This window comes from Otolemur garnettii, unplaced genomic scaffold, assembly GCF_000181295.1.
Source record: "Otolemur garnettii isolate 467f Iridium unplaced genomic scaffold, OtoGar3 scaffold00101, whole genome shotgun sequence".
NCBI classification, from domain to species: domain Eukaryota; kingdom Metazoa; phylum Chordata; class Mammalia; order Primates; family Galagidae; genus Otolemur; species Otolemur garnettii.
The window spans coordinates 5851718-5869814 of NW_003852496.1; the positions used below are offsets into that span (position 1 = coordinate 5851718).

At 41.8% G+C, this 18097-nt stretch overlaps 1 protein-coding gene across 1 annotated transcript in view; it reads left to right on the forward strand.

Annotated features, from left to right (window-relative positions):
- Window positions 1-18097, forward strand: part of TMCC1 (transmembrane and coiled-coil domain family 1) — a 254125-nt gene that overhangs the window by 229742 nt on the left and 6286 nt on the right. The window contains exon 6 of the mRNA XM_003796224.3: window positions 17796-17931. Within this exon, the coding sequence (XP_003796272.1) occupies window positions 17796-17931 (136 nt within the window). The remainder of the gene's footprint in view (window positions 1-17795; window positions 17932-18097) is intronic.

Below are 18097 nucleotides of genomic sequence, written 5' to 3' on the forward strand. Positions count from 1 at the left end.
ATCAAAGATAGAGCCCAGCGAGAATATAATGAACCCTATAGATACCTGGCCTTAAACACTTATGTGGGCAATTGATATAGAAAGATTATTAGAAATAAATCTAGATAAGAATGTCTGTTACCTTTCTTAGGAATTGGCAAATGTTTAAATAGGAGTGAACTTAAACACAAAATGGTTCTACAGTAGTAAGAGAATTCTCAAAGTGCTAATGCTTTGAGTCATGATCTATGCTAAAGGTAGAAGCTGGTCTCTTTTTGTATGTTTCCTATTATACTACATATAATCAAATGACTCTTAACTGTTCTGTAAATGTGTGTCCTTTCCACTTGTTTCCTTCACATGCAGAGAGAAATAATATGCCCCATGGAGTACTCATTTAGATTCATTGATCTAATGTCAGCCAGAGATAGACCACCTCATGATACAACTTGAAGACTAGTCTTATGGGAGCCACAGATAAGTTAGGCCTTAAAGGACCTTGTTTCTGGTCCTGTCTCAAGGAAGTTCTCAGTACTTACATAATATCAGGAGTTAAACAGACACTCTCTTATGGTCCCTTTCACCACTTAAAAATAAGAGTGATGGGCTTGGTGCCAATGGGCTCGGCACCTGTAGCTCAAGCAGCTAGGGTGCCAGCCACATACACTGGAGTTGGTGGGTTTGAATCCAGCCCAGGCCCACCAAACAACAATGACAACTACAACCAAAAATAGCCAGATATTGTGGTGGGCACCTATAGTCCAGCTAGTTGGGAGGCTGAGGCAAGAGCATCGCTTAAGCCCAAGAGTTGGAGGTTGCTGTGAGCTGTGACGCCACGGCACTCTACCCAGGGTGACAGCTTGAGACTCTATCTCAAAAAAAAAAACCCAAAAAAAAAACAGTGATGTTTTTAAAGGTTTGCTTTTATGAGATAATCTCAAGGCTTGAAATAAATAGTTCATATGTTTCAGTTAGCACTGAAAAGAGTTTATGGGAGCAAGCTCTTTTTAGATGGTAAAAATGCAAATCATTATTTTAACCAGCCTTTTTTTTTCACTATTCTGTTCTTCAATTCTAACTTAGAACTTTAAGAGAGAAGAAAAAGAAGTGAGTGCAAGAGAAAGAAGGTACTGAAAAAGCAAATATTGGCCATGGCAATCCCAGCACTTTGGGAGGCTGAGGCAAGAGGACCTCTTGAGGTCAGAAGTTCGAGGTCAACCTGGGCAACAGAGTAAGACCTGTCTCTACAAAAAAATATTTTTTAATTAGCTAAGTATAATGGCATACATCTGAAGTCCCAACTACTTGGGAGACTGAGACAGGAGGATCACTTGAGCCCAAGAGTTAAAGGTTACAGTGACCTATGACCATGCCATAATGCACTCTAGCCTGAGCAACAGAGTGAGACAATGTCTCAAAAAAAAAAAAAAAAGGTAAAAGCAAATACTGTGCAAACTACTTCATTTTTATTTCAGTGTTCATACTTTTCTTTTAACTAGTCAAGTGAAGATATATTCTTTAATACACTGACAAGACAATGTCTAATGCAGTGACAGATCTAACAAATACTCAGATAAACTAAAAATAAAGCACTTGGTCCTTTGCACCATATTAATAAACCTAACTCCAAAGTACAAATTCCAGTTCTAGCACTTACCTTGAAAACCATCTCTAACATAGGAATAATAATAGTCCTTTTTAAGATTATTATGATGTTTAAGTGAAATAATTTATGTGATGCACATAGCTCAATGCCTGGTCCCATAGTGCTGCATTGGTGTTAGGTAAGGTTGCAGCAGCTGCTCTGAACTTCTTCCTGAACATGAAGACTGGTGCATTCCATAGTTGGTTACTCAAAAAAAAGAAAGAACACTACCTGCTTCGACTCCTTTATTTTCAATGAATATATTCCAGTTTTTTAATTCTTCTAGAGCTTAAAACTCAGAGCTTGTTACATCTTCAGGTCAGATGTAGGTTCATAAGAGAAAAAACAGGTCTAAAAGAGCCAAAACCAGGAGGGAGGGGCAGTGGAAGACATAAATAATATAATGTGTTTTGTCTTCCACATCAGCTTTAAATTGTTTTTTCTTAAAATAGGATTTTGATGAAAGAAAGACAATGGAAAAGTCACAACTCTTAGACTCACCTATTTTTATTACACCAGCAATTCCCTGTGTAGAGCAGTTAGAGAGTTCTCCCTTGCATATGTTTTTTTACAAAGTACACTGAAACCTCTTTTGGTGGAAGTAGGTTAGAATGGTAGTGTTCTAGCTTAGAGTGATTTTCTCAGGTTAGTGAGGCTGTAAGCTTTTGTGCCTCTCCAGTAAATGGTCCTCTTTTTTTAGCTCATTTGTCTGCTTTTTTATGGTTTATTTTTCTTCTTTCCAGCTCTCCTCCACATTGTTAGTGAGTTGTCTGCAGCAGTCTCTTTACTAATTCTATTTCTACCCTGTTGTAAGCCTTGCTTTTTGCGTGGGAAGAAAGGAGGCTAACTATGGACTTCTCCAAGGAGCTCTTCTGTTTTGTGACCAAGAGCCAATTAATGTATGTATGCATGGCTACTCCAGATGCATTTTTTTCTTTCTTTCCTTTTTTTTTTTTTTTTTTGAGAGAGATGGTCTGACTTTGTTCTCCTGGGCTAAGAGAGCAGTGGCATCATAATAGCTCACTGCAACTTCAAACTCCTGGGCTCCAAATCGATCTGTCTGCCTCAGCTTCCCAAGTAGCTTGGGACTATGGGAAGGAGCCATCACACTTGGCTAATTTTTTTTATTTTTTTTTTGAGACAGAATCTCACTATGTTGCCCTCGGTAGAGTGCTGTGGTGTCATAGCTTACAGCAACCTCAAACTGTTGGGCTTAAGGGATTCTCTTTCCTCAGCCTCTCACGTAGTTGGAACTACAGGCGCTGGCCACAATGCCTGGCTATTTGTATTGCAGTTGTCATGGTTTAGCTGGCTTGGGTTGGGTTTGAACCCGCCAACCTTGGTATATGTGGCTGGCATCGTAACCACTGTGCTATGGGCACCGAGCCTTTTTTGTTGTTGTTGTTGGGACAGAGTCTTACTCTTGCCCTAGGTAGAGTGCCCTGGCATCATAGCTCATGCAGTCTTCTTGTCTCAGCCTCCCATGTAGTTGGGTTGGGACTATAGGCACTAGCCATAATGCCCAGCTAGTTTTTCCTATTTTTGGTAGAGACAGGATCTTGCTCTTGCCCTAGCTGATCTCTAACTCCTGAGCTCAAGCAATCCACTCGCCTCAGCTTTCCAGAGTGCTAGGATTACAGGGGTGAATCACCACACCTGGTCTAAGTTTTTTATTTTTATTTTTTTTTTTGACAGAGCCTCAAGCTGTCCCCCTGGGCAGAGTGCCGTGGCATTACAGCTCACAGCAACCTCCAACTCCTGGGCTCAAGCGAGTCTCCTGCCTCCGCCTCCCAAGTAGCTGGGACCACAGGCGCCCGCCACAACGCCCGGCTATTTTTTGGTTGCAGCCATCATTGTTGTTTGGCGGGTCCGGGCTGGGGATTAGAACCCGCCACCTTAGGTGTACGTGGCTGGCGCCTTAGCCGGTTGAGCTATAGGCGCCGAGCCAAGTTTTTTATTTTTGTAGAGATAGGAATCTTTCTATGTTGTTCAAGGTGGTCTCAAACTCCTGGCCTTAAGTGATCCTCCCACTTGGCTCAGCTTTCCAGAGTGCTAGGATTACAGGCGTGAGCCACCACACCTAGTCTAAGTTTTTTATTTTTGTAGAGATAGGAATCTTTCTGTGTTGTCAAGGTGGTCTCAAACTCCTGGCCTTAAGTGATCCTTCCACCTTAGCCTCCCAAAGTGCTAGGATTACCATGCCCTACCCATTTTTTATGTGTGCTTTAGTTTATATTACAAATATCTGAGTTGAGAACGGGGAGGCCATAGATCATTGCCACTTGTTATTTGATGATGATGATGATTGTGATGACAAGGCCACTACCTTTAACAGCATTTCCTAAACTACTTATGATATGCTTAGTGCTAGATGCTTTATGTACACTCACTAATCCTCACAATAGCCCTATAGGTGGACTGTATTATTCCCATTTTACAGATGATAAAATTAAGGCCCAGTGGGGTTTTAAAATTTACCAAGGGTCACTCTGTAAGTGGTAAAGCGAGGATTTGAACTATTTTATCTGACTCCAAAATCAGCATTCATTTCATATCAGAACAGGTTTTTTCAGGCTCAATCCTAAAATCTATATGGTTGAAAGTATACCTCTAAGAAGTATTAACTGCATTGGCAGTGGAATTAGGCCTTTCTCAAGTTGAAGGGTATGTCTACTAAAAATTGAGTCACTGTTTTTAACATATTTTGTAAAATTCTATGTATGTGCTCTGAAAGTTTTCCCAAGCTAGTGCAACAGGTAATAGGTTGTACTATTGTACCTAATGAAACCACCACCCCAAGCATTATTTACCATTTTCAGAATCCCTTCTCAGTAATGTCACCTGCTTAATATGCTGTCAACCCTAGTGAGTAGCTCTAGGTCAAGATCATTGACCAAGACCATCTGTTTAACTGAAGGATAACCAAGTATTCTGAACCCTGTGAAGTATCTTCCCTACCTAGTCGTAATAATTATACCATGACCATCACAGTATTTCTTTAGCACCTACGTGCAGTTAACCCAGGAAGCCATTGTAGCGGAGCCTTCACCTCAGCTTTGACAAGTAGCTAGGAATTTAGTCTATGAGCTTTGTGTTGTACTCTCAGATATGAATGACAACATGTGGGGCTGGGTGCAGTGACTAACACTTGTAACCTAGCACTCCAGGAGGCCGAGGTGGGTGGATTGCCTGAGCTCACAGGTTTGAGGCCAGCCTGAGCCAGAGCGAAACCTCATCTCTAAAAAGAGTGGGCATTGTAGTGGGCATCTATAGTCCCAGCTACTTGGGAGGCTGAGGCAAGAGAATCTCTTGAGCCCAAGTTTGAAGTCGCTGTGAGCTGTGATGCCACAGCACTCTACCAAGGGTGACAAAATGAGACTCTGTCTCAAAAAAAAAAAAAAAACATGCTTGAGGGAGATAGGAGACCAGATTTAGAAACTCCTTTTACCAGCAGGGGATCTATGCTTATTTCAAATTCTTGTCTAGCTCGTCTCCTCATCCCAGGTGGCAGCTGGGGTCATAGTACTTTAAAGGTAGAAGGGACTCTTAAAGGTCTAATTTTTTTTTTTTTTTTGAGACAGTCTCACTGTGTCACCCTTGGTAGAGTACTGTGGCATCACAGCTCACAGCAAGCTCAAACTCTAGGGCTTAAGCCATTCTCTTGCCTCAGCTTCCCAAGTAGCTGGGACTACAGGTGCTCGACACAGCACCCACTTGTTTTTTTGTTTTTGTTGTAGTTGTTGTTGTTGTTTAGCTGGCCTGGGCCAGGTTCGAACCCACCAGCGCCAGTGTATGTGGCCGGCATCCTAGCCACTGAGCTATGGGCACCGAGCCTCTTAGAGGTCTAATTGAATCTCATTTACAGATGAAAACACTGAAGCTTAGCATGGGACTTTTACCAGGTTGCACAATAAAACAGAATCATAGATATTTGCTGCTAAAAACTGAAAACTAGTCCTAACCCGGTATTGGGTATAAATATGTTAAAGGGCTCCTGAAGAAAAATAGTCAGCTGTAGCAAAATGCATTGAAAATAAGAAAGAGAGGCTGGGTGCCTGTGGCTCAAGTGGCAGGTTCGAATCCAGCCCGGGCCCACCAAACAACAATGATGGCTGCAACCAAAAAAAAAAAAAAAAAAAAAAAAAAGCCGGGTGTTTTGGCGGGCGCCTGTAGTCCCAGCTACTTGGGAGGCTGAGGCAGGAGACTCACTTGAGCCCAGGAGTTAGAGGTTGCTGTGAGCTGTGATGGCACAGCACTCTGCCCAGGGGGACAGCTTGAGGCTCTGTCTCAAAAAAAAAAAAAAAGAAAATAAGAAAGAGCTAGCAACATATTATTGACAATTTTACTGTTCCTTTTGTAGTGTTTCCCTTAGGGGATCTGGCCTGGAATCCTACTCAGCTACTCCCTATATAAAGCAGTGTCATGTAGGACAAGCTAAAAAGCCTCCTGGTGTTGATGAACTTTAATGCTATTTTGAAAGCTTCTATTTTAAGGGGATTACTCTCCTTTGGAAATCGGCTTCTGAGAATATTTGTATTAAAGCCCAGGGATATTTTAAATTGCATTGAGTCATAAGAGCAAAAATACAAAAAGGGGCAGTCACCACGAACAGTCATCACATGCAAGCAGAACACTTAGTAACTGAGCTGACCCAGTTAGGCCCAGGCTATTAAAGTTCTAACTAAAATGGTTGCTTAAATGTAATTTTACTTGATTAAACTAGCACGATATAAGATAGAAATATGCTCAGAGGTAGCTATTTTTAGTCCATTACTCCAGGTGTTAGATCTGTCAACTGAAAATTGATCTGAGAGTTTCCAGAGGACATATAGGTTAGATTTGGGCAATATATTTGAAATAGAAACTGAGGATATTGGATCAAATTAGCCCTTAATTTATAGGAGGAAAAAAATCCCATTTAGGAAATATTCTTATGAAAGGTAAGACCTTCTTTCTATAAAAGAGATTTACAGGCAAACTCTTCCCAGTTTAGCCCCTAAAGAGGAATTGGGGAGGAAAAATTAATTAACCCCCCCCATTAATTCATCAAAGTTGGGCAGGCTTGAATTTGCTTGTCAGCTCTGACATTACTTAAGCTGTGCAGCCTTGAGTAGGTTACATAGCTGATCTGAGCCTTTGTTTTTCCCTGTATAAAAATGTATGATATTTACTACACAGGTTTGTGGAGATTATTAAATGGGATAACTTGCATGAAGCACCTAATGTGATATTTGGTTTAGAGTAGGAGCTCAACAAATGCTCCCTCCTCCTCTACTTTTTCTGGGGGAATACAAAAATCTGAGTAGTGCCAGGATGTTAGAAAGCTGCTATTACCAAGTCTCTAAATTGCTCAGAAAGCCCCTTTAGGTTTTATTTATTCCCTGTATCCTTTAGGTATCTACGCTTGATATTTTGGGGGGACTGATGTGCTCTTTCCCCTTTTCAGCTGAAAGTGTTTCCTAGTCTTTTTTCAGACTTCAACACAAACAAGGTAACAAAAGGTAGAAAGAAAAAAATCCACTTCCTCAATTCAGCCAGGAATTTAATCAAGCCCTCACCACATGTCCAGCTGTGCCTCTCCACTCTGGTCAGACACTTACAGAAGCTAGTCAGGTCTCTGGTATGCATTCAGGAAGTAGCGCTATAGTCTGCTCCCATAGCTCCCTGGGGGTGTCAGCCTGGGGACCTAGCACTTCCTATTTTTCTCAATACCTGCCCTACAAGTTTCTTTAGCCTCCTGCCCTAATGCCCTATTGCCCTCTTGCCCAACTAGGGAAGCACTATTGGCTCTTAGAGACGGCTCCAAACTTTGAGCCACACCCAAAGAGTAATGCTTTGGATTGAAACATTCCCAGCCTATGCACTCAACCAGTTTCTCATTCATAAAGAATTTGACCAAAAACACTCCTGGCTTATCTCAGGTCTAGAAAGGTGACAATGTTGACTAATCCTGTGACCAAAACACTTTTTCATGATCAGTAATCATTTATTAATTGTTCACCTACAACAAAATCTGGATATGTTTTTTTTTTTTTTTGAGACAGAGCCTCAAGCTATCGCCCTGGGTAGAGTGTCGTGGTGGCACAGCTCACAGCAACCTCCAAATCCTGGGCTTAAGCAATTCTCTTGCCTGAGCCTCCCGAGTAGCTGGGGCTACAGACACCCAGCTATTTTTTGGTTGCAGTTGTCATTGTTTGGCAGGCCTGGGCTGGATTCGAATCTGCCAGCTCTGGTGTATATAGCTGGTGCCTTAGCAGCTTAAGCTACAGGTACCACCCATTTATTTATGTATTTATTTTTTTTTTTATTGTGTTTAGTACTTTAGAAAGAGCAGGTCTTTCTCCCAGTGGAAGATGAATTTCACCTACCAAAATATTAATATAAACTGCTTTAAAAAAAAATCTTACCATGTGAAGCCTTTCTGTTTACTATAGTTACACCCAGCCATATTTAGGTGTCTAGGTTCCATTTGTGTTGTGAATGATTTAGAAAGGACCCTTGAATAAATAATCCTTAAAACGAGATTATTAATCTCATGCTACTTATATCCTGGATAAAGTTGGGTGAAAAGCATATGCCAGCCAAAATCATACACAGTCATGTGCAGAATAGTGACATTTTGGCCAATAGCAGATCTCATGTACAATGAAGATCCTATAAGTTTATGATACTGTATTTTTACTATACTATTTCTATGTTTAGATATGTGTGACTCTAGATAAACAAATATTCACCATTGCATTACAATTGCCTGTAACATTCCAAGCTGTTTGTACCCCAGGAACAACAGTCTATTCCATATAGCCTAAGTACGTAGCAGCCTATGCCCTCTAGGTGTGTGTTAAGTATGCTCTGAGATGGTTAAGTATTCTTCTGAGATACAGTCACGAAGTTTCCCTATGGTAAGAAACCTACCCCTACCTGGTGTTTGGAGAGCTTTAGTTAGTATCCTTTGAAGGGCTTACAATCCCTTAAAGAGAAGTTCTTGGTTTTAAAAAAAAAAAAATCACATATGACAGGCTATATACAATATTTAATTTTTTATTTTAATATTTAATGAGAAGATAGAGATATTCATACCTGGCTTCTCCACTTTAGAATTTAGACAGAAAGTGTGTGGCACCAGCCCCATATACCAATGGTGGCGAGTTCACGGCCCCAGCCACACTGCAACATAAAAATAGACAAGTGTTAGGGCAGGCATCTGTAGTCCCAGCTACGCCGTAGGCTGAGGCAAGAGAATCGCCTAAGCCCAAGAGCTAGAGGTTGCTGTAAACTGTGACACCACCATAGCACTCTATTGAGGGCAACAAAGTGAGACTGTAATTCTCTAAAAAAAAAGAATTTAGACAGAAAGTAAACATTAGCAAGTAAAGTAAGCCAGAGAGATTATGATATTAGTAATGAGGGTAATGGGAAGTCAGTGGAAGCTAGAGTACAGATGTTTTCTTCCTGGATGGCGCCTGTGGCTCAGGGAGTAGGGCACTGGTCCCACATACTGAGGGTGACTGCTTCAAACCGGGCCCTGGTCAAAACTGCAACAACAACGACAACAACAGATGTTTTCTTCCTTTTGTTCAGGTTTTGCGATTAACAGTACAGAGGAGAAAGTTTTCTTTCTGTTCGTTTTGAGACAAGTTCTTGCTCTGTTATCCAGGTTGGAGTGCAGTGGTGGCATTGCAGCTTACTCCAAGCTCATGTGATCCTCCTGCCACAGCTTCCTGAGTAGCTGGGACTAGAGGTGCCCACCACTGTGCCCAGCTAATTTTTTCTGTTCTTAATAGAGACAGGTTTTATTGCTCAGGCTGGTCTTAAACTCCTGACCTGAAACAGTCCACCCACCTTGGCCTCCCAGAGTGCTAGGATTATAGGCATGAGCCACCACAACTGGTCAGAAAAAGAAAGTTAAAAAAGACAATAAATCTGAAAGCAGTCATAAACCAAGTAGTTCATATCCCTAGTACACTAACCGGGGAGTCACTGTATCTTTCTGGGCCCCCTATTTTTATAAAATTGAAGTATCTCTCAGATAGAAAGGAGATGAAGATTAATATAGAAATATCTTCATAAACTTTAGTTCCTTAGAAGCAGAAACTACATAAAAAGGTATAGAAGAAGAGGGTAATTATTGTTCTTCGTGCTAGTGTTTTTATGTTTTGATTAAGTTCCTCCTCACACACACACTCTTTCACCCAAAAGACGCCACATTTACTAGACTCTTTGTTAGCCTATTTTCAGACTAAAATTCACATGTAGATTATATAAGCCACACTGAAGCTAATGCCACTAAAAAAAAGTTAGTGCCAAGTATAATCAAGTTTGTGCTTTCAAATCATGGTTTGCGAAGTTGTGAAAAAAAACTGAGAAACAAATTTCCATGGCCTGGATGGACAAATCAGGGGAGAGTGTTTTTAGTATTGACAGACCAGGGAGTTTTTCTCAATCCAGAAGACTGGCATTCCAAGACATCAAGGGCATTTTGCCAGTCTCTTTATCAGATTTTCAACAAAACCCTCAAATTTCTCAGTTTCTTCCCTACGTTTCCTGCAGATTGGAGGTGCTTACTATGGTAACTCAAACACATCTGTTTGTGTGAGTATAATAGGATTTCAGGTATACAATAACAGCTGCCACTTTTCTATTCTTTCAGAAAGTCATCATTCTCCAGGTAATTCTTTCGCCCTTATGACCTGAAGAGGGAAACAAATGCTGATAGTCTTTAGTTGGGTGGTTTCCACTGGACCCATTTATGGGTCTTGCTTCACCTTTGTAATAAAGTATTGTCTCTGGAAACAACAGACTATTTTCTCCTTTGGGAAGACTCAACTTGAGGAGACCTTGTGTTAACTTCCCATGTGACCGGGAGTAAAGAGTTCAGTCATGAAGGACTTTATTTCCTACAAAGGCAAGCTGAGGACTAGTGGTTTCTGTTCACCTCTTTCTGGAGATATTCTAAGATCAGATAAAATTTACTTGTGAGCTGGGCCTGGTAGCGAGCACCTGTAGACCCATCTAGGCAGAAAGCTGAGCAGGAGTATCATTTGAGCCTAGGAGTTCAAGGCAGCAGTGTGTTCTGTTCCTGCCCGTGAATAGCCACTGCACTCCACCCTGGGCTGCCCCATCGCTAAAAACCAAAAATTCTTTTAATTATTTGAGATACCTTCCCTTACGCACATAATAAAAAAAATCCCATGAAAAGAAGGTAGGTAGGGCAGTTTCATCAACATAAAGGAAAGTTTGGGACAGGCCAATGAACAGAACTAGATGAATTATCTGGCAAGGTTGAGCCTGGGAAATGTCAGGTCTATGCTTGTGCTGGCCCTACCGATGAAATAAAATGTAAGAGGCTTGGGCAGCACCCGTGGCTCAGTGAGTAGGGCGCCGGCCCCATATGCCGGAGGTGGTGGTTCAAACCCAGCCCTGGCCAAAAACGGCAAAAAAAAATAGTAAGAGGCTTTATATCTAGGGTTGAGAAGGACACAGTGTTTATAAGTGAGCCCATCAATGTGATGTTATAAGAAAAATACTATTTACTGAAAATAGTGAAAATTCTAAAATATATAAAATTCAGAATGTGGAGATAGATTCAGAAATGGAGACCTTTAAAGAAAAAAGTTGGAAGTAAGAATCAATGACAAGCCACAGCAAACTTGTAGCCAAATGACATTCAACAAGCACTCCTTTTGAATCACCTCACTAAAGATTATTGGGGAGAATTCGGAGGATCACAAAAGAGAAAACTGAAACCAAATGTGTACTTACGATATATCCATGTCACAGAGCACTTCTAAGCTAGCATTTGATGTCTCTCTCATTTAATCTTTACAGTTGCCCTGTGGAATAGGTAGATTTCCTCTTTAAAACAGGATCATCCAAGCTGGTGAGTTGCATAGGTGGGATTTTATTCTAAAACCTGGACTGAGTAGATGCATCATCTGGTACAAACTACATTATAAGAACATTTCTGGCCAAGCATAATCCTCACACTTCAAGAGGCTAAAGCCGGAGGATTATTTGAGGCCAGGAGTTGAAGACCAGCCTGAGTAACATAGAAAAATTAGCCAAGCATGGTGGCCCACTCCTGTAGTCTCAGCTGTCTGGAAGGCTGAGACAGGCAGATTAATTGACCCTAGGAGTTTGAGGTTGCAGTGAGCTATGATAACGCCACTGCACTCTAGTCTGAGCAACAACCCTATCTCAAAAGAAAAAAAAGACAAAAACCATTTCAGAATACAAAGTTAGGTACAAAGTGGAGAAAAAGACAGAACACCTCTAGATACATTATGGGTGGGCCAACTCCAATTTGAAAATGACTTCTAGAACCTTTGCCACGTTAGTGACCTTCATATGATAAACCTTGGCTTATAATAAGGTTTTTTTGTTTTTGTTTTTTTCCCGAGTTTAGCAGGCCCAGGCTGGGTTCAAACCCACCATCCCTGGTATACAGGGCCAGTGCTCTAACCATAGAGCAACATGCACCCAGCCAGCCTATAAGGTTCAAGAGTGTTGGGAACAAGTGCTGAGGACTTTCTCAAGTACCCTCGGATTCATATATATTTATCACCAGTCCACATCTTTATGCTAACTACCAAATCTCAATATTTCACACTCTGGTTTACGTATCTCTTGGATATTACCGCTATTTCATTTACCTCTCCATCCACTTCAGAGTTGTTAAAGTTAACATTTTATGAAGAGAACTATACAGTAAACATTTAAAGTATACATAGTTTGAAAGATAAAAACAAGTTCCTTGAGTAGAAAGAATCTTAGATGGGCACAGTGGCGTACACCAGTAGTCCCAGCTTTTTATTCCAGAGGCTGAGGCAGGAGGATCACTGAGCCCAGAAGTTATGGGTTATAATAATGTGCCATACCAATTAGGTGTTCGCACTAAGTTTGGCATCAATATATTGACCTCATGGAAGCAGGGAGACTACTGAGTTGCCCAAGGAGGGCTGAACCAACCTGAAGTAGAGCAGATCAGAACTGCCATGATGGGATCTGGCCTGTGAATAGCCGCTGTACTCCAGACTGGGCAGCATAGATAGCAAAGCCCATCCCTAAGGAAAAATAATAGAACCTTGAACTCCTGGGGTTAGGAAAGATCTTAGAGGTCTAGGTGAATCTCTTTAAATAGAGGAGTGACTCCTGCAGCATCCCTGACAAGCAGTCTCTTTTTGAATAATACCTCCAGTGGCAGGCTCTTACTTTCCCTGAGATAGTTTTTTTTTTCAATGTTAGACATAGCTATTAGAAATTTCTTTCTAAAACTGAACTAAAATAGCCGAGCATTGTGGTGGGCACCTGTAGTCCCAGCTACTCTGAAAGCTGAGGCAAGAGAATCACTTGAGCCCAGGAGTTTGGGCTATGACACCACCGCATTCCACCAAGGGTGACAAAGCAAGACTGTGTCTCAAAAAAATAAATAAATAAAACTGAACTAAAAGCCTAGCTATTTATAAATCTTACCCCTTAATTCTTTGGTTTCACAAAGAACAGATTACCCCCTCATCTGCATGTCCTCTGATATGTGCATTCAGTAGTAAGAAGTAGCTCCCAGTCTGTTTCTATAAAATTAATCCCTAGTAAACTCCTGACTATGCTTGAATCTGTCAAGATTATTTTGAACTCAATTCCTGCTGACTAGTTTCAGCTGTCTCTCAACTCTTGGTATTTGTAAAGATAAGCAAGCTGTCTGTTCTATTGTCCTCATCCTGAGTCTGGATAAGCCAGCAAGATAAGGGCAAGGCGGCACTAGAGCTCAGAGTCTGCTGCTAAAGAATGCCTTCGTCCCCACTGCCACCCCACCCACGTCCTAGGAACCGTCTTTGTTGGGTGGCATACAAAGACATATGCTGGAGCCCCTGATTTATGGTAGTTTGACTTAGAAGGGGTTTGTTAGGAAGTAGCCCATCATAAGATCACAAGAATCTTCCCACTGCTGTAAACTATCTCTGCAGTAGGAAGTCTGTTGACATGGGGGCAGGAAAGCAGTACGGGGAAACGGGGAGATGAATTTGCACAATGGTTTTACCTGAGACTCCGGAGTTTAATACATACATTTAGTTGAAAAGCAGAACTGCAGTCACATTTGTGTTTATGCCCTTTTGTTTCTACGAGCATCTATCAGTTGAAGGAGAAGGGAATACAGTGAACTGGAAATTGCAAGGCGACAGCTGGTTATGGTAGAAAATATGGGTACTTGACTTGGGAACAGCTAAGGTGATTTCTTTTGTACAGTGAACATACACACATTTGGGATGTTTTTACTTTTTGGCTATTATGAATACTGCTGCTATGAACATTCATGTACCAGCTTTTGTGTGGAAAAAAGTTTTTATTTCTCTTTTGGTGTGTACTGGGAATGGAATTGCTGGGTTATGTGGTAACTATGTTTAGCTGTTTGAGGAAGTGCCAAACTGTTTTCCAAGGCAGCTATCCCATTTTATATTCCTACCAGCAGTATATGAGGGTTCCAGTGTCTCCACATCATTGCCAACATTCACTGTCCTTTGATTATAGGTCCCTAATTGTTTTATTACACATCTCCTTCTCTTACCACCTCCATCTTTTTTTTTTTTTTAAAGAGACAAGTCTGATTTTGTCGCCATTGGCAAAGTGCTGTGACATCACAGCCCACAGCAACCTCCAGCTCTTGGGTTTAGGCGATTCTCTTGCCTAAGCCTCCCGAGTAGCTGGAATACAGGCACCCAGCAGCTGTTTTTTGTTTGTTTGTTTGTTTGTTTGTTTGTTGCAGTTTGGCCAGGGCTGAATTTGAACCCACCACCCTCAGTATATGGGGCTGGCGCCCTACTCAGCCACAGGCGGCGCCCACCAATCCCATCTTGACATCGAGTTCCAAACTATCATGCCATTGTAGTACCGTCTGGTTTCTTTTGTGGCTGTATGGTTTAGATTGCTATCAGTTGACTCAAATTGCTTTTTTCTTTTTTTTGGTGAACTTTATCGTCTTGGGTAAAGGACCATGGCGTCATAGATCACAGCAACCTCAAACTCTTGGGCTTGAGCAATGTTCTTTCCTCAGTTTTTCATTTTTTAGTACAGACCGGGTGGGGGTAGGGTCTCACTCTTTCTCAGTCTCATCTTGAACTCATGAACTCAAGTGAGCCACTGGCCTCAGCCTCCCAAAGTGCTAGGATTACAGGCGTGAGCCACTGCGCCCAGCTGACTCAAATTTCTTACTATCAAGGAAGTTAGTTGATTTGGGCTTCTTGAATAGTTTCTAAGTGACATCACAAGTAAAGTTTAAGAATCTGGGTTTTGGCTCGGCACCTGTGGCTCAAGCAGCTAAGGTACCAGCCACATACACCTAAGGTGGTGGGTTCAAATCCAGCCCGGGCCCGCCAAATAACAATAACAGCTGCAACCAAAAAATAGCCAGGCATTGTGGTGGGTGCCTGTGGTCCCAGCTACTTGGGAGGCTGAGGCAGGAGACTCGCTTGAGCCCGGGAGTTGGAGGTTGCTGTGATGCCACGGCACTCTACCCAAGGGGACAGCTTGAGGCTCTGTCTCAAAAAAATAAAAAAAGAATGCAGATACTTTCTAAGAGTCACAGTTATGGAAATGAATTTGCACAGTAGGCACTGAATACGGGGTTGTTGCTGCTGCTGTTGTATAATCTGTTCTAGTGCTATGTGTGAGCCATGTTTAACATCTATCAAGACTCCTCAAAGTCCCGCCAGGCCAGAAAGACTACAGTTTGTGGACCAAGAGGTTGGGTGGTGGCCTATGGGACATATCCAGAGAAGTAACATGTGCCTGCTTTCATCAGTAAGCAAGCTGGTGACCACCACCATCGTGCTTCCCTCCTTACCACCCAACACCAACCCTTAGCTTAGGCAAGTTATTTGCTGCCAGATAAACATTTCCTTTAAGTCTTAAGAGACCAACACTTTGGAACACTACTTTGTAAATGTCTCCAGTCTCCCTGGTGAAGAGAAACAACGATGGAATTATCAAACACCAAAACACCACAGATTGTGGCTAAGTAGAACAATCACGCAAAGACAATATGTAAACATAACCTTATGGCATTTGGTAAACTTAAAAATTGGTGGAAAATCAATCCTAGAGATGGCACCTGTTTCTGTGCACATGCCCTGAGCTGAAATGAGATGAAACAGAAGGGCAGTCACAGAGACTGTCAGCCCTCGTTCCTCCTAAGAGGTGGGACTGCTTTCTGCTCAGTCCAATCACTCGCTTCAGTTAACAGGAGGAGTCTCAGCAGAGGAGGAAGCAGTACAGAGATTCCTATCAAGGGGAAAGGAGGACTAAATAGAATGCAGTAACCTAGCTAAAGGGGTCAAACTATGCCTTTTTTTTTTTTATAAAATCTTTTTTTCTTAGAGAAGAAATAGAGTTTAGGATGTAAGTATTATTTATTATATATTTCTTAAAGAGAACACTGCAACATAAAAATTACCTTCCACACAGAAATCCTTCGTATTCTTAAAGGTTTCCACACTACAAATAGGATTTAAAACAGGAGGAAAGGGCTAGTTTTAAAGGTTGTGTCTGTTCTAGCAGTTTTATTCCTTTTATTCCTTTCAGTGCGTGCTGCCCAAGTGGTGGTATGTTACCTATTGGAATGACCCTGTCCAGCTGTTCTCTGTGTGACAGAGAGGCTTCCAGTCTAGTCACCAGAAGCTAGAGACATGTTTATTCTTTCTTACCTTTCTTTGACCCTCTGTTTCTAGTGTTTTCTAATGGGTAGTCTTCATCCGTTTTCCTGCCTATCTAGGTCTTTGGTTTCTGGGACACCACACACAACTTATTGCAGTCTGTCCTACCAGGTAACTCATTCCTAAAACAGTGTGTTCATTCTGTGACTTCCTCCTTCACTAATCTGCTTTGGGCTCATTGACTGACTATTCCAGAATCTCAATTCTTCTGATCTTCTAGATTTTCCTTGTTTCTCCAATACGGATCCACTATTCTAGTTACTCTATACATTTCTAATTGCATTTCTACCTCCAGCTCTTTACCTGTCATTCTTTTTCCACCTAGAACTTCTGATGTCATCTGTAAACTTTTTCTAATCCTGCTGGTCCTTAGATGGTTAGATGGCCTGGCCAAGTTCCATTTTTATGCAGAGTAAAGCTTCCCAGATAGGGTTCTAAGTGCTAGAGTTACAAGATGACTAAAATAACCCTTCCTCTAGAGGAACCATAACTCCTCCTCCTCCTCCTCCTCCATTCTCCCTGATTTTTACTCGGCTACAGCCACACTGACCCACTTTCCATCCCTCAGACATGCCGAACTATAGTACCCTTCTTAAGAAGGTTGTATTTGTTCTTCCTTCGGTTTAAGATGTTCCTCTTTCCTCATCTTCACAAGGCTCTGTTTGTGTCACCCAAGTTTCAGCACTCATTGTTGAATAGAGTTGAACAGGGAAGGAGGTTCCCTGACCATTCCAGCATCACCAGCCTTCAAACACTCTTCCTATGCTGCTAGCCATCTTTAGTTTACTTACCCAAACCTAAAGTGTCTTGGTTTTTCTCCTCCCCACCCCACTCCTATAGAACATAGACTTGTGAAGGCAGGTTCTCTGTCTCGCTTAGGATGGTATTTCCAGTACTTTGAACATGCCTGGCATGCAGCAGGCTCTCAGTGGATCTGTGCTGATGGAAATGTCCCAGGACACTGTGCTTGACCATTAGGGTAATGCACCCTCTGGCTCTGGTATTCTAGGGCTCTGAATCACAAACATCCAGGTGAGTTAGCTGTCCAGTGACAGAGTAAGCGCCTGGTGACTGCTAGGTCAGTTTCCATTTATGCACCTTTTATCTTCTGAGGAAGTTTGTTTACTTCTAGTTTTTGTTCTCCCATGGGCTGCTCAGAGCAGCATGACTGCCTCAGTGTTACAGGTGTGCTGAAAGCTAACCAGGGCTGCTGGCATCACTGCAAATACCGTGTGTTGAGAAGATTATGGAAAAGCCATGTTGCAATATGATTTGGTCTTGTGACATGTTCTTTCCAGAAACTAAAAGCAGAACCCACTGGCGTGCCCTGTTGTCTCGGGTCACTCGGTTTCTTTGCACTTTTATTTTCGTCCTTTGCCTGATGGGTTTTAGGAATTGGATAAAAATTATACCAGGAAAGATACTCACAAAATAGATAAAATTCCTCCTTTTCCCTGTTCTTTTAGATGTGAACGATTAGAAGAGCAACTAAATGACCTAACGGAGCTCCACCAGAATGAAATCTTGAACTTGAAGCAGGAATTAGCCAGCATGGAAGAGAAAATTGCCTATCAGTCCTATGAACGGGCCCGGGACATCCAGGTGAGCATGCAGGGTGATATGTAAGAGTGAAACATAGTAAGATTAGGAAAAGGAAAAAAAAAAGAAAGGAAAGGAGGAATTTAAAAAAAAAAAAAAAAAAGACGGGAGGGTAGAAAAGCTTCTATGGCTTGGCACCCATAGCTCAGTGAATAGGGTGCCAACCACA